This window comes from Protomyctophum parallelum (assembly GCF_964188405.1).
Source record: "Protomyctophum parallelum genome assembly, chromosome: 17".
Classification (NCBI taxonomy): Eukaryota; Metazoa; Chordata; class Actinopteri; order Myctophiformes; family Myctophidae; genus Protomyctophum; species Protomyctophum parallelum.
The window spans coordinates 4,769,055-4,785,122 of NC_139719.1; the positions used below are offsets into that span (position 1 = coordinate 4,769,055).

At 39.9% G+C, this 16,068-nt stretch overlaps 1 protein-coding gene across 1 annotated transcript in view; it reads left to right on the top strand.

Moving 5' to 3' along the window:
• Window positions 1-895: 895 nt before the first annotated feature.
• lrp2b (low density lipoprotein receptor-related protein 2b) overlaps window positions 896-16,068 on the top strand; it is a gene marked incomplete at both ends in the record, with an annotated part of 73,764 nt that continues 58,591 nt past the window's right edge. The window contains 11 exons of the mRNA XM_083787415.1: window positions 896-966; window positions 6,985-7,091; window positions 7,769-7,891; window positions 8,132-8,248; window positions 9,144-9,254; window positions 9,448-9,564; window positions 10,302-10,418; window positions 11,153-11,296; window positions 12,906-13,022; window positions 14,541-14,669; window positions 15,344-15,513. Coding sequence (XP_083643541.1) covers window positions 896-966; window positions 6,985-7,091; window positions 7,769-7,891; window positions 8,132-8,248; window positions 9,144-9,254; window positions 9,448-9,564; window positions 10,302-10,418; window positions 11,153-11,296; window positions 12,906-13,022; window positions 14,541-14,669; window positions 15,344-15,513 — 1,323 coding nt within the window. The remainder of the gene's footprint in view (window positions 967-6,984; window positions 7,092-7,768; window positions 7,892-8,131; window positions 8,249-9,143; window positions 9,255-9,447; window positions 9,565-10,301; window positions 10,419-11,152; window positions 11,297-12,905; window positions 13,023-14,540; window positions 14,670-15,343; window positions 15,514-16,068) is intronic.

Below are 16,068 nucleotides of genomic sequence, written 5' to 3' on the forward strand. Positions count from 1 at the left end.
GGTTGAGCCTCGGACAAATTAAGCCAACTCGGATGGTGTCAAGTCATGACAATAAACACAATTTCTTGGGCCGAACAAATAATTAGAAGAAAAAAAGGGCAGGGTACAATTATTTTCTTTTGCTGTTTTTCTTCTTTCTTCTATTCTACAGATTGGTCACAATTACATTTTATTCATGGAAAGGTTACATTGTCACTTTAAGATCATCAGCTATTTTGTTTTGGTGTTATTTGGAGAACAGGGTATATTCTGTCTACCACTGTATCACTGTATCTGTGATGCAGTGCTAGAACATTCATGTTAGAATAAAATAATGTGTTTAGGGTCTCAAACAGTTAAGGTCAGATCTACAAATTCACGAGTCAGCATGTGTTGTGAGCAGCTTGTAGCTTGTTAATTTTGCTGTTCTTGCACAACACTATATAATGTGTCTATGTTGGTTCATTGGTATATTAACGAAATTACCACAATTATTACAAAAACATGCTTCAATAAGTCAATTATGAATCAATATAATGATTGCTAAGAAATGATCGATAGTTGCAGCCCCAAATGTGTTCAAATACATATGAATAGTATGAGCTATTTTCAAAGGAGGAGTTAAATCCCTTCTATGTCACATGGAAATGACCAGTGGTGGTGACTTCTTGCTGACGTACAGCCAATTTCCCGACTGGTAAAAAGTTAATCTTAGATGAAGTTTATGAAAAAGACAGACCCATAAAATGCTGTATTCTTGTGTTTCATGCATAATTGGACCTAAGGGTAGACTTCTTGCTCCTGAATGCCTCATCATTCATTGAGTTTCGGTGGCTGTTAAGGGACTCATCGTATACATACAGTATTTAGCATGATTGTATCGATTCTTTCAAACTAAACCCCAGGACATTCAGAAATGGCCCTTAAAGGTCTTAATATTTTGTCTATTCTATTACTCTTCCAAGGGATCCATCTCGTTCAAGGTTTGTACAGGCTATATTATTTTAAAAACAATGTATATTCTAGTAATATGGATTAGACTTTATCGTTTTGTGTATTGCACTAGTGGTTTTGCAAATTTGAATGAATCTTTCATTGTTGGATAATGTACTGTAATAATTGAAAAAAAGTTTAAATCCCAAATTGGATGTAAAACTGACACCTGCTCTGATAAAATGATTACTGATATAAATGTAAAACTCACATATTACATCTTTAGGACTCCCTTGTTTATGACTATCCTTTATTGCTTCTAATGCCCATTAGTGAACCATATGTTTTATATGCTTTTAAACAAGCAACATATTTAAAATATATCTTTAATATCAATCATTATTTAAGGTTCAATATAGGCCTAAGTGCATTTTTCCCTGACCTCTTTATTGAATGAGTGAACATGTCAAGGACCAAATTGATGCATATTAGGCCGTGGATACCCCCATTTGAAAAGCTTTTGTAACAGAAGATATTTATTGTTAGATCAGATTCAGTAAACAGAATTCAACTGTCTGCGCTGTACAGTAGGTGGGGAGATAACATGAAATGTATGATGTAAATATTATTTCTTACACAGTCAATATACTCTCTTTTGGCTAACTTCCAGCCAGGGAAATAATAGTGAAATTAAACAGTTCCTGATTTTGCTGAGGACATCGTGGAGCCCCCACTTTCAGAACCACAGACCAGTAGAGGCCATTGTGTCTAGTTCAGCAGATTGATGCAAGGTCAAAGAAGGAGCTGTTCATTCATGGTCAAGAATTAACTATAGTTTAACACTAGGAAGGCTGAAAAAAAATCACTCCTACTCAGTCTGACTATATCGGCCCATTCGACCGCTCTCCCCCTTTATCCCTCCACCCCCGCACCACTCGTTCACACCTCTGGAGCTGGAGACGTCATTGTTGCCTACACGCACTCACTTTTATTTTTTATTTTCTTCCCTCTCTTATGAATACATTATTATACACCCAATGAAAATGTACACGTACGCTAAATATAATAGTAGGCTATAAGCCCGTTTTCAGCTAAAAGCTTTTTGTTCTCTTTTCTCCAGGCTCATACCCGCATCGAGATGAGCTAGCTCTGCGACAGCCGTGCTGTTTTCAATTAAATTACTTGCAGTATAATATTAATAAATACTACATCCTATGTATATTGTTTGTCTGTCTAATCATTCAAATGTTTTTCTGCATGCATATTGCATAGTTTATGTAAGCCTGAATTAAAGTCTGATTACGGAGGCTTTTTCCCCGTCTCACAAACAACGAAGCCTATAAATATTGTCTGAGAAGTTGAGAATTGGTGTCATGCACATATATATGCACCACACATTCCTGCTGTTGTCACCACGCGGTAAATAATGAATACTTTGTGTTAATTCAACCATGTTTATTTTTTCTTATTGTTCACAATATCAGAAAGCATGAAAGAAAGCAAATATAAAGCGGAATAAAATCAGGGAAAACACAAATCCTACGCATTAGTTTATGTTGCTATACTTAGAGACACTTGACACATGTCATTGTAAATGTTCCCGTACATGTACCACATTGGCCATGTATTGCGTAAATCCACATCTTGCCTTGGATGGGAAGAGTTGCTCATCGACCGTGATGTTTCCTCCAGGCACATAGCAAGATATGCAGTTATCTGTGAACTGATTCCAAATGTCCGTTATTGCAGCAAACTTGTCTGTTTCTTTGCGTGCTTCTCTGGTGTCCTTGTCGTCAAATCGCAGGTATCGCATTATGGATTTGAAACGGTCACGAGACATTGTTTCTCTCACCGTCTCATTCCCCCATGCCCCTTTCGCCCACAGTTGATTCAATGGATAACCAGATGTCGACATCGCACGAATGAAAAACACGCTGATGAATGCTTTCAGTTCAGTAACAGACAGATCCCATTCTTGATTCTGTCCATCACTGCGGGCAAACTTCACTGTGCAGTCTTTGACGTTTTCCAACATGTCGGGGTCAAACATACACAAAAAACTGCTCAACTCGTCGTGGATTCTGACTTTGGCAAAAGCAGTAGGACCTGGCCTGGCATTTCCCCTCACTGTATATGTATCTTTATTCTTTTCCCTTTTTGCTTCCTATATGATGAATTCCTGTTCTACTGGCTGGTAGCCTATGTCTTGTATAGGGCCTTGTATATCTTTTTATTTTAAGCATGCCGCCGCATTCTGTCAGAGCAGAGACATATTTATTTAAAATAATCCTGTCTCGCACGGCACAGCGGCACGCCATCACTATATATACAAATGACAGGGAAAAGGTGTAATGGTTATTACAACGCAAAAATATATACATAATAGGCTTTGATGTAAAGACATTTTAAATTATTATTGATTATTAGAAAAGGAAAATAAATCACCTGCTGCGGTACTGGCCCTTTCCAAGGTATGGAAATCCATTCAGGAAGTATTTGCTGTCCAGGTCGGCAGCAATCCAGAACTTAATTCCAACAGCATGCAGGATGCATAATTCTCAACTTCTCAATATTTGCCTATATTTTACAGAACATAACTTAACATTAAATGCAGTCTATTAGTATTGACTATGCATAGTATATAACTTATAACGTAAGCCTAAAACGAATCTATAAACGAAAAATAAAATAAAGAAAGAAAACCTGCACTCTCACTATTTGGTCACATTCGATCATAAAAACATTTAGGCCTACATGGGACAAGCTATATATATATATATATATTTCCCTATTTGTCTATTGGTATGTCTCTAAATGTTTTGATGAATTGAACAATGTGGACCCTGTTGTAAACAAGTGTAATGCTTCATTGGGTTAATATAGTATGTTTTTGAACGAATATTTGGGCCTAAGCAGTTTTTTGTGTGTGTGTGTGACCAGTGTTAGTCGACTCGGAATTGCAGCCATCCGTAGGTGCCCTTTGTGTCAGTGTGCGCCTGCCCAACCCCCCCAACCCCTGATGTGTGGCACCTATACGGATGGCTGCAATTCGAAGTGGCCTCTGTAAAACCTGAATCCCCCCCCCCACCCCATTTCCCGAGTCGACGAGCAACACTGGTCACACACACACACAAAAAACTGCTTAGGCCCAAATATTCGTTCAAAAACATACTATATTAACCCAATGAAGCATTACACTTGTTTACAACAGGGTCCACATTGTTCAATTCATCAAAACATTTAGAGACATACCAATAGACAAATAGGGAAATATATATATATATATATATATATATAGCTTGTCCCATGTAGGCCTAAATGTAGGCCCCCCCCCCACCCCATTTCCCCTCACTGTATATGTATCTTTTCCCTTTTTGCTTCCTATATGATGAATTCCTGTTCTGTTATAGCGCATCATTATATCAAAACCAGGCCTATACTGAATGTATTACTTTTGTTTAAATCAACTGAACTAGACCAATAAAATAGTAGGCTAGTATTTATGTTTTTCGTTAATAATAATACATGCTGAGGGAATGTGCTCCGTTCATTGGCTCTATATAGGCCGTGCGAGACAGGATTATTTTAAATAAATATGTCTCTGCTCTGACAGAATGCGGCGGCATGCTTAAAATAAAAAGATATACAAGGCCCTATACAAGACATAGGCTACCAGCCAGTAGAACAGGAATTCATCATATAGGAAGCAAAAAGGGAAAAGAATAAAGATACATATACAGTGAGGGGAAATGCCAGGCCAGGTCCTACTGCTTTTGCCAAAGTCAGAATCCACGACGAGTTGAGCAGTTTTTTGTGTATGTTTGACCCCGACATGTTGGAAAACGTCAAAGACTGCACAGTGAAGTTTGCCCGCAGTGATGGACAGAATCAAGAATGGGATCTGTGACCTGTCTGTTACTGAACTGAAAGCATTCATCAGCGTGTTTTTCATTCGTGCGATGTCGACATCTGGTTATCCATTGAATCAACTGTGGGCGAAAGGGGCATGGGGGAATGAGACGGTGAGAGAAACAATGTCTCGTGACCGTTTCAAATCCATAATGCGATACCTGCGATTTGACGACAAGGACACCAGAGAAGCACGCAAAGAAACAGACAAGTTTGCTGCAATAACGGACATTTGGAATCAGTTCACAGATAACTGCATATCTTGCTATGTGCCTGGAGGAAACATCACGGTCGATGAGCAACTCTTCCCATCCAAGGCAAGATGTGGATTTACGCAATACATGGCCAATGTGGTACATGTACGGGAACATTTACAATGACATGTGTCAAGTGTCTCTAAGTATAGCAACAGAAACTAATGCGTAGGATTTGTGTTTTCCCTGATTTTATTCCGCTTTATATTTGCTTTCTTTCATGCTTTCTGATATTGTGAACAATAAGAAAAAATAAACATGGTTGAATTAACACAAAGTATTCATTATTTACCGCGTGGTGACAACAGCAGGAATGTGTGGTGCATATATATGTGCATGACACCAATTCTCAACTTCTCAGACAATATTTATAGGCTTCGTTGTTTGTGAGACGGGGAAAAAGCCTCCGTAATCAGACTTTAATTCAGGCTTACATAAACTATGCAATATGCATGCAGAAAAACATTTGAATGATTAGACAGACAAACAATATACATAGGATGTAGTATTTATTAATATTATACTGCAAGTAATTTAATTGAAAACAGCACGGCTGTCGCAGAGCTAGCTCATCTCGATGCGGGTATGAGCCTGGAGAAAAGAGAACAAAAAGCATTTAGCTGAAAACGGGCTTATAGCCTACTATTATATTTAGCCTGTCCAACTACTAGTTACTTTGACCAACAGTATTACAAGCAGCATATAGTTCACATACATGACGAAATACGACATTAGAGTTATATATTGTCCCCCTCTATTATATAGAGGGGGAAACATTATAGGCTACGCGATGTAATTAATATATATTTGATTGATTGTGCCAAATAATCGCCTTTTTCCCTCCACCCCTCTTTACATAACTCGCTTATTTTTTGCTCATGTAAACCACGGAATTCTGGCTTGTGTATGCCCTCTCTACGAAACATATCAAGTTGAAAAGGAAATGGGGCAGCTTGCAGATTAACCATTTTCAGAAAAGTGCGTATACATTTAGGCAACAATTAATGTGCTATTGTGCTATTCTCGGCCAATTTTCTACCGATTGTCCTAATTCCAAATATATAATCCGTGAAGTGTACATTTTCATTGGGTGTATAATAATGTATTCATAAGAGAGGGAAGAAAATAAAAAATAAAAGTGAGTGCGTGTAGGCAACAATGACGTCTCCAGCTCCAGAGGTGTGAACGAGTGGTGCGGGGGTGGAGGGATAAAGGGGGAGAGCGGTCGAATGGGCCGATATAGTCAGACTGAGTAAGAGATATATGCCTAAAATCATATTTACAAAACGTTTCAAATGGGGAAAAAAACAGAGATGATTTCAATCGAATATTTAGACAAAGTCATGCAAGGGGAACTTTCTCTGGACTCCATGGGCTGAGAAAATAAACATTGAAATCTCAAATTCGGTCAGAACGGCTGCTCAGACTTCCTAGTGTTAAAGGCTCAGTCACATGCGTAAGGTCCAAATGTTGTACACAGTAGACAAAACCAGTCGCTACTACTGTCATAAACATGATAAATCATTTCTCAAGGAAGTAATAAAACAATATTTTCAATTCAGTGACAATGAATGTTAGCAATTATAATCCACTCAGTACTGTAGTAATTACTGTATGTCTTTCTAAGGTGATCCCTTTGCCCCATTTAATTCAATAAAGTCTATCATTTACACAGTGAAATTTACTCAGTGATCAGAGACGCTTTCTGCTATTTTCAAAACATTTTGAAATATTTTTAAAAACATTTTAACACAAATCTTGTAGGAGGCTCCCTGGTACAAAATATTTCCAGATGGGGGTCTGCAGGCAAATACATTATACATTTTGGGTTATTTGACATAAAAATGTTTGAGAACTATTGCTGTACTCTCCATACACTCATACATCCATGCATCCATTCTTCAAAAGGGTGTGATGATGGGGAGTTTCAGTGCGCCAGTGGACAGTGCATCGACATGGACTGGCGATGTGACGGGACTAAAGACTGCATCGATGACTCTGACGAACTCAACTGTCGTGAGTATCCCATGCTGCCATGGCTGTCTCTAATTCATGATCCATGTTATGATGCCGTCGCCCACCGGAAATGGCAGCTCTACAAGCACACAATGCGTCCCAAATGGAACATGTGTTGTGTTCTTGTAGGGTTGGCGTTAACGATAAGTATAAGTAAGTGTTCACGGACCATGTGGCCCATACTGTAGGCCAGCAGCCTCCTGTTTCTATAGTGTGAGGTGGCTTGATGCACAAGTACAGTAGGCTATATGCCCCTGCCATGATGCACAGTAGCAGTACACTACACACCCCTGGTCTGGACAGTATGTATGTTAGTATGTTGCAGGGATTTAACCACAAGCCTTGGTGCTGAGTGCCAAGCAGCGAGGCATTGGGTGCCATGCATTTTCATAGTCTTTGGTATGACTCGGCAGGGGAATGAACCCCGACCTCCCAGTCTCATGGTGGACATTAACCACAAGGCTGTTAAGCTTGCTGGTATGTTAAGCAAAACCAGGCGTAATTCAAAGAAAGCAACACAGACTTTACCAAATACATAAAATGACTAGTTATTGAAGCCTAACTACTGTAACCTGTGTGAACTAAGGCATGTTGTCTCTAATTCTTATAAAGGGCTCAAATATCTGAAGGATCAATGTAAAGACTATGAACTGTTTTCAATGTATTCTGCGTGGCAGCGCCTCCAGCTTGTACCTCGCAGCAGTTCAAGTGTGTGACGAGCGGCGAGTGCATCTCCTTGGACTTTGTCTGTGATGGGGAGGAAGACTGCATTGATGGCTCAGACGAACAGAGGAACTGTGGTAAAAAGAAAATACAGTTTCTGTTTTTTTGTGTGTGTTTTTTTTAAGATAACAAAATTATGACAGGGGCCACTTCACCACTTTTCAACTTATGTTCATATAATTAAACGATATTACCGATTGTACATATTTGTGCTGCGTGTATGTCTATGTCTCGTTGTGTATTGTTCCGTTGAGCACTTTGGATCAAGAGGAGTTGTTTTAATATGAATACGCTCCTTCCTCAACTTCCTGATTCAGGAGGACGGACATGCAGTCCAGACCAGTTCACCTGCCGAGAGGGCCAGTGCATTCCCAACACGTACAAATGTGACCATGTCAATGACTGCATCGACAGCTCAGATGAGAACAATTGCGGTAAGACATTAAGATCACCGTTGATTATCAATTCGTTAATTCACACAGTGCAAAGAGTTTGCCCGTTGGAGGTCCAAATAGAGAATCTATCTCCACTTAACCCATTCTGACCTGAGATCAGATTCATACGAGGTTTCCACTGGACACACACTGGTCTGATGAACCCATTCTGACCTGAGATCAGATTCTAAAAATGTCAGTCGTTCTTCGATTTTTCAAAAATAGCAGACCTACAAGCTCGTAGCGCGCCACTCGGTGGCGCGCTATGAGCTTGTAGGTCTGCTATTTTTCAATACTGACATCACACACATAGAGGAATGACGTCACCGGAGTAATATGCTGGCCATTGTGAAACAAAGTGTCACCGCGATATCGCATTCCTCTTCTTTAAAGCAACGTTAAACAAAATCCCAATCTATATTATGCGAACTGTAGCTCGTTAAAGTCAAACCATGCTGCTTCTGTTTGTCACTCTCAAGCAGGATTATTAGCTTTTACACATGACAGACATGTGATCAGAAATCATTTTACAATCTCTTTGTTCAAATAAACATTCCTGTCCTTATTCATCCTTGTCTTTCAGTCTTTTTAAAGAGATAACAAAGCAGTAGACTTTCCCCTTTAACTCTTTACAATAATTCAGCTTCACATTTTTTGCATTGTATTGCAAGCCTCACCCCAGCAGGAAATAACAGTGGGCAACGTGCAATAATGGCTTGCAATGTTGCTGTTGATTTTTACATTGATCGTGTGTTATCGTTTTGTTGTAGTACTTTTGGTACATGATAGGGATGTTCCGATGAGACATTTTGGCATTTAAACGTGCAATTATAAGGTGCATGTATAATATGTCTTCTGCTTTTAAGTCAATTTGTGTTCATTTGATCTTGTCCAGGATACCCAAGTTGCACAGAGAAGACTTGTGCCAATGGGGCCTGTTACAACAATTCTCAACACTGCAACGGACTGCTGGACTGTCGAGATGGTTCTGATGAATCCAACTGCAGTGAGTCGATACAAATCAGACTACAATGGGACAGGAAATAACACAAAGAACAACACAAAACAAAAGTAATATGCTATATATGATTCTGTTCTGTGTGTGTGTGTGTGTGTGTGTGTGTGTGTGTGTGTGTGTGTGTGCGTGCGTGCGTGCGTGCGTGTGCGCGCGTGCCTGCGTGCGTGCGTGCGTGCAACAGCAAACCAGCACTGCGGCCTGCACCGGTTCCAGTGTGCAAATGGCTACTGCATACCTCTGTCCTTTGTGTGCGACCACTGGGACGACTGTGGAGACAACAGTGATGAACAAGGCTGTGGTAAGAAGGATTGACATGGGAAAACCATTCAACTGTTTTATTATCATTTATGTTTCAGCTACATTTCACAAGTTTGAATCGATAAAGTCTTGCTGAGCTCATGACATTTTTAAATGGGGGAGCTGACTTGGAACAACCCAATTATGAGGAATGTATGGGAAGAATATAATGTGTGTAGTCACAATACATAGGCAACAGCTATGACGACTTCCCCTGTATGTACAGTATAGACCCAATACATTTATAAATATATGTAGTTTTATTTGTAAGTAAAATGAATTAAAAGAATCGCACTTGTGTGACCCACTGTATTTAGTCCATAGACTTGGCTGGCATATGACATAATCTTCAAAAGCCTTGCATTGGAGGGGCTTGCCCCCTCAAAAAACATACAATTAATAAATGAAAACAAAACAAAATGATATAAGCAATACTACATATGAAACAAGACGAAGCATCAGCGAAAGAGTCAAGACCCAAGCTCACCATACTCCGTAAGGTTCATTCAGGAGGCTGCCTATTAGATTATGGGGCATGATCTTGTATGAAAAGTACATATTTTGACCTTGTCGAGGGGGCTGCTAAAGGACATGGGATCATTCAAATAGTTAGGGTTCATCAGCAGCTCTCATGGCAATCTGCCCATCGGTGCAAATGAATATCATATTACATAAATAGTATCAATGAAATGCTAATTTAGTTTAGAATATTATTGATATCCATGTTTGTCCTCACAGTGTACCAGAGCTGCAGTGGCAGCGAGTTCACCTGCTCCAGTGGTCGCTGTATCCCCCAGGTCTGGGTGTGTGACCAGTTCAATGACTGTGGTGACTACAGTGATGAGAATGGATGTGGTAAGAGACTTCTTGCTAAATTAGTGTTTATTAATGGTCATAAAATACAGTAGAACACGAGTTCACTCAAACACCTCACGAGAACGATGTTATGTAGACAGCACTATAATTGTATTGTATATAGTCATAGCACGCCATAGTACATATGTATAGCATAGTAGTGAATATGTATAGTTTATTATGTATAGTGTATGTATAGTTTCATCATATAGATATTCCACTGTTACCTTCTTAGCTTACGCATGTTTCATGATAAATGCTTTTATGTGATGTATTCCCATGCTTTTGTTCTTGCCTAAATGTAAGTCGCTCTGGATTAAGAGCGTCTGCTAAATGCCTAAATTGTAAATTGTAAATTGTAGAACACCTAGTGTACAAATTCTAAACACCTATATGACTGACTTTGATTGTAAAAACTAAACACGTTTATGTGTTTAAAAAGTGTTACAGGGATTAAACATGTTCTTCTGTTTATAATCTAAACACTGTGACACGTTTAAAAAGTGTTACAAATATGTGTTTAAAACAGTTTATAACCTAAACGCGTGGGTTTAGTGTGCAACATGTACTGTATAGTATACAGTTCAGTTAGTGTCGGGTCATGTATAGTGTTTAGCCCTGAAACATGACTGTCATATAGCGTCATGTGAACCATGGCTATGTACTGTACAAAACACTACATGACGTCGTTCAAGGAGTCACTGAGAATGTCGGTTTGTGACCCGACTTTTCAGATAGCAACTCCCGAGACTGTTACCCTGGTGAGTGGGGGTGTCCAGGGTCCTCGGTGTGTGTACCACTGGGGAAGGTGTGTGACGGCAAACCCGACTGTCCTGGAGGAACAGATGAAACCAACACTACAGCACAGCAAACCTGCAGTAAGTTACGTGTATACTGTACATATTCAAGGATCAAAGTCCTTATTATTTAATCAGATACCAGTGCTGCTACTACTAGTAGTACTCTTACTGTAGGTTACTTAGTCCTCAGTGATAACAAAGATTCAACTTTATTGTCACCTCACAGGCTTAGAGGTGTACAAAAGTGGGTCAAATTGTGTTATCCATGGTTCCATCATTTGCTGTTTCAAGAAAGGGGTAAAGAATAGGGAAAGAAAGAAACAAGGAAAACAGGTTATAAATGTGAAATATCCTAGAATAATATGACCAGTGTCAAATATTAACCCATTCTGACCTGAGATCAGTTTCATACTGATCTCTGGTTGGTCTACTGGTTTCCACTGGACACACACTGGTCTGATTAACCCATTCTGACCTGAGATCAGATTCTAAAAATGTCAGTCGTTCTTCGATTTTTCAAAAAATAGCAGACCTACAAGCTCGTATCGCGCCACTCGGTGGCACGATATGAGCTTGTAGATCTGCTATTTTTAAATAGCTAAAGCATAACATGATGCCAACACCAAAATGGGTGCCCGGTCAGAATGGGTTAAGTATTCGAAAGGTGCACTGTAAAAAAAAGAAAGAAAAGGAAAAACATTAAAATAGCAAATATAGAAACAGTTACTTTGCATACGGTATATCTATTGTGCAGGTGAGACATCACTTAGTATTAGTATTAGCAGCAGTTATCAAACATGTTATTTAACCCTCAGTGTTACAAATGGATGAATTAACACTGAGGATCTTTATCATGTGTAATGCATTGCCCTTTTTAAATTTCAGATCCAAATAATCCTTGCATTATCTCTTGCTGTTCAAGCTTTCTTATAAGAATTCAAACTACTTTTCACACTTTCGTCATATGATTGTTTTTTTTTCACACAAGCAACACATTTGCATAATTTCCACCGGGTATTGTGGGGTAATGTAGTTGATAGCAGGTTCATGTAAGTACTCCATTATTTCCCGTTTGTTAAACCAAACACTATACTTCTGTCATTGCAATGTTTATGATCTCAGCACTCACCTTTTTCTTATCACCTTATTTATTGCATTTACCCACGACGTTCATGATTAACTTGAACATCATAAGAAAAAATGGAACAAGAAGAGTGATAACAGTGTGATAACAGTGATGACGATCGGTTTCGTCTTCCTACATTTGAAAATATATGCTTTAGCTTAATTTCTTGGCTTTCAAGAGGTGTATAGTTCCAGATAGCATTCAGAGATTGTGGAATAGTTGTCTGGCTATTATATGCTAGACTAGTAAACTGGGGATCCTTATGATAAAAAAGACTGAGAATCACTGATTTAGATCAGTGGTTCTCAAAGTGGGGTCCGGGGACCCCCTGGTGTCCTTGAGGGGGTTCCAGGGGGTCTCCAGCTAACTTAGCTATAATATAGCATCAGTTTAAACACTTTAACCCTAATTCATACTTTTATAAAATTTTATACTATACAAATATATCTTTAGAATTGTTTTTATCTTTAAGAAGTTCATGTTTAAGAATTTTGAATATTTTTTTAAATACAGTAATTTAACAATTGCAACAATGACTGCTGTCTGTATCCATCGTCACAGATCTGGATCAGTGCTCTGCCCTCAGCTGTGAGTACCGCTGTCACACTTCCCCTCAGGGAGGAGCCTGCTACTGTCCCAATGGTTACGTCGTAGCCAATGACAGCCGCTCCTGTGTGGGTGAGTGACTATGGAGGTTTACTTTTACATTCTGGGGGGAACATTAGCCAAAAATGAACAGAGCTCTACAAACTCACAACGTGTTCCAATGCGATGCGTTGTGACTCTGAGGTTATTGTGGCGACTGGTACACACACCCAGGAGACAGAAAGACGTTTGCCTATTCCAAGGCGTTTAATCACACAGGTCAGGTTAACAAAACAGGGCTTTATCAATCACTTTCAAGTACTGTCAGTGCAGGGCAGGGCATATACAGGTAACTGTCAGTTCCTCCTTCTCTCCGCACGATGGTGCTATACTGCCGTTGTCTCGGGACCGAGTCTCTGGACATCAACGGCGTCTGAGAATGTGATCTAAACACTGTTTGTCTTCAGCCCTGTGGCACTCAATAAACATGGGAAGTATCGCTACTCAGCTGGGGACGAGTACTCTTACTCTGGTTCCTCCTCTGTGTACTAGGGTCGTAATGTGGTTACTCCTTTTCCATCCCACGAGTGGTATTTATATTTAGTATTCTCCTCCTCCTCCTCTTCCTCCTCTTCACCAATCTGTCAGTTGACAGTCCGTCAAGCTCGCGCTTAGCGCGAGCGCCGTAGAAGCCTGGTAGGGCAGAGGATAAGACACCATAAATACCCGCCCTAGGGGTTGGTGCGCTCCTCTTCTCTCTCTCTGCTGGCCTCCAGGGGTGTGCTTACCTGCTGTTGGGCGGTGTTCTGCCATCGAGACGCCACATTATAGATGGAATATTTCTGGCGAGGAGATTGGTGTAGAGTAGGGGTGTAACAATAATATTAACTGCATCAAAATTGTATTTTAATTTCAAGAATCGAAGTATTTGGAAAAGTAAACAGCCACATATTGTATCGTTTGACTTTGTATCGTATCGTTTTGCAGTGCAAATAATCAGTATCGAATCGTTTTGCAATCCAAATAATGAATTGGAAAAAAATGAACACTGCTGTGCATTGTATTTAGTCATTTTAAGAAGAACATTTTAAAACAGGGGTTTCATTATTTTTCCATTAAATATCGCTACTTGGTCTATTGATAAATGTGTGAATTCTCTGTGTTCATGTCAAGGTATGAGTTTGTCCAACTCTGTGTTTAAGTGGTTAAACTAATCAAGCATTTCATTTCATTTCATTTTGTATTAAAGATTCCCGTTATGCATTTAGAGCTGTAACATTCCTCTTCCGGTCAAAATTCGAGCCTGGGAATCAGAAGATGCCCCGTTCAACCCGTGGCCATCCTGTGTCGAAGTATCTCTGAGCGTATAGCGCCCAGGATTACAGCTTCATTAGGCAATTGGCAGCGGGTGAAAAACAGGTTACCAAAAAAAAAAAGTGTCTTTGAGCAAGACAGTTAACCCCTAACTGCTCTCCAGCTGTACAATGAAGAATAATAGACACCAAATGAGTGGGGCGTTATTAAGAACAATTACATAAAAAAAAACCATTAAAAAAAATGAATGTATCCAATAGTCAGAAAGGTAAAGATCTTTGTTATTGTTTTGCTCAGACTACAATGACTGTAACATCTGGGGGATTTGTGACCAGCTGTGTGAAGACCGTCCCGGGACTCATCACTGCAGCTGTGCTGATGGATACATCCTGGAGCAGGGGCACATATGCAGGGCCAACATTTCAGGTACAGTAAGAGATATTGGATAGAAGCTGTAGAGGGAATATTTAGTCCAATACGGATGAAAATGTGAAATAACACCTCTGTATTCAACTCTGGTCTATGCAAAAGCACTGTATATAATGTCTCGTGGATGCAATGTAAAGGTAGTCTTAGCGGGCTGGCCATCGAAGTGGTCAGTCTGTTGTGTGCTCCCAGTGGGCCTGCATGGCCGCGGGAAGCTCTCTGCTGTCTTGGATTTTGTCTTCAATAAATACAACTCCGATGGATCTCCAGTTCACCTCTCTGCCTGACTTTTCTTCATCCGATCGTCCGATGCTTTTGACAAGGCTTTCTATACTCTACACAGTCTCCAGTTTGCTTTAGAGAACACTAGTCTTCTCTATAGTCTAGTAGTTGGTTAAGTTGTGTGAAAATACACGACACATTGTAGAATTATTTTCTTTGCCAGTTACCTAATCTAATCCTGCTTCTCGAAAAACCGAATCCATGCGATCTACTATTTACTGTATGTTATTTAAGCGCACGCACTCAGCTCTACCGTGCCATTTGTATTGAATTGAAATTTGAAGTCAAAATGCACAATTAACTGTATAGAAAGTAGAAACGTCCTTTTTCTGAAACACATGCAACTGTTTCAGCGGAACCACGAATAATACACGTTTGTGACACTTCTCCAGCTGGTATACCACAGCTCATCTTCACCAACGGCGGTGACGTGATGATGGCGGATATACACGGCCGCTTCATCAGGACTCTGGTCCCGTCCCAGGGTAGAGGTTACTCTGTAGGGGTGGCCTGTCACCACCACAGCCGGACCGTGTTCTGGAGTGATACCAACACTCAGAAGGTCAGTCCTTATAGCTTTGATAACATGATTTTGTATAATGTCCTTGAAGGCCTCTGTTGTTTACTTCTTTGCGCTAATTTCGCTTTAACCCATTCTGACCTGAGATCAGATTCATACGAGGTTTCCGCCGGACACACACTGGTCTGACGAACCCATTCTGACCTGAGATCAGATTCTAAAAATGTCAGTCGCTCTTCGATTTTTCAAAAATAGCAGACCTACAAGCTCGTATCGCGCCACTCGGTGGCGCGATATGAGCTTGTAGATCTGCTATTTTTAAATAGCTAAAGCACGACATGATGCTGGCACCAAAATGGGTGCCCGGTCAGAATGGGTTAAGCTAATTCATACAAACATTTGCACATTCTGTCCGTTGTCCGTTTCAATCCAAATTCAGTGTAACCATTGTCATTATGCAAATGTGTCTATAGCCTTTTGTTGAAATTTGGTCAGACACTCATCGAGATGAACAGTTACAGTGCATGTGGCTCTGCTCCTGTGATGCTTCAGATTACAAAGCGCGTTTATGCACGTTTATTACATGAACTTCATAAT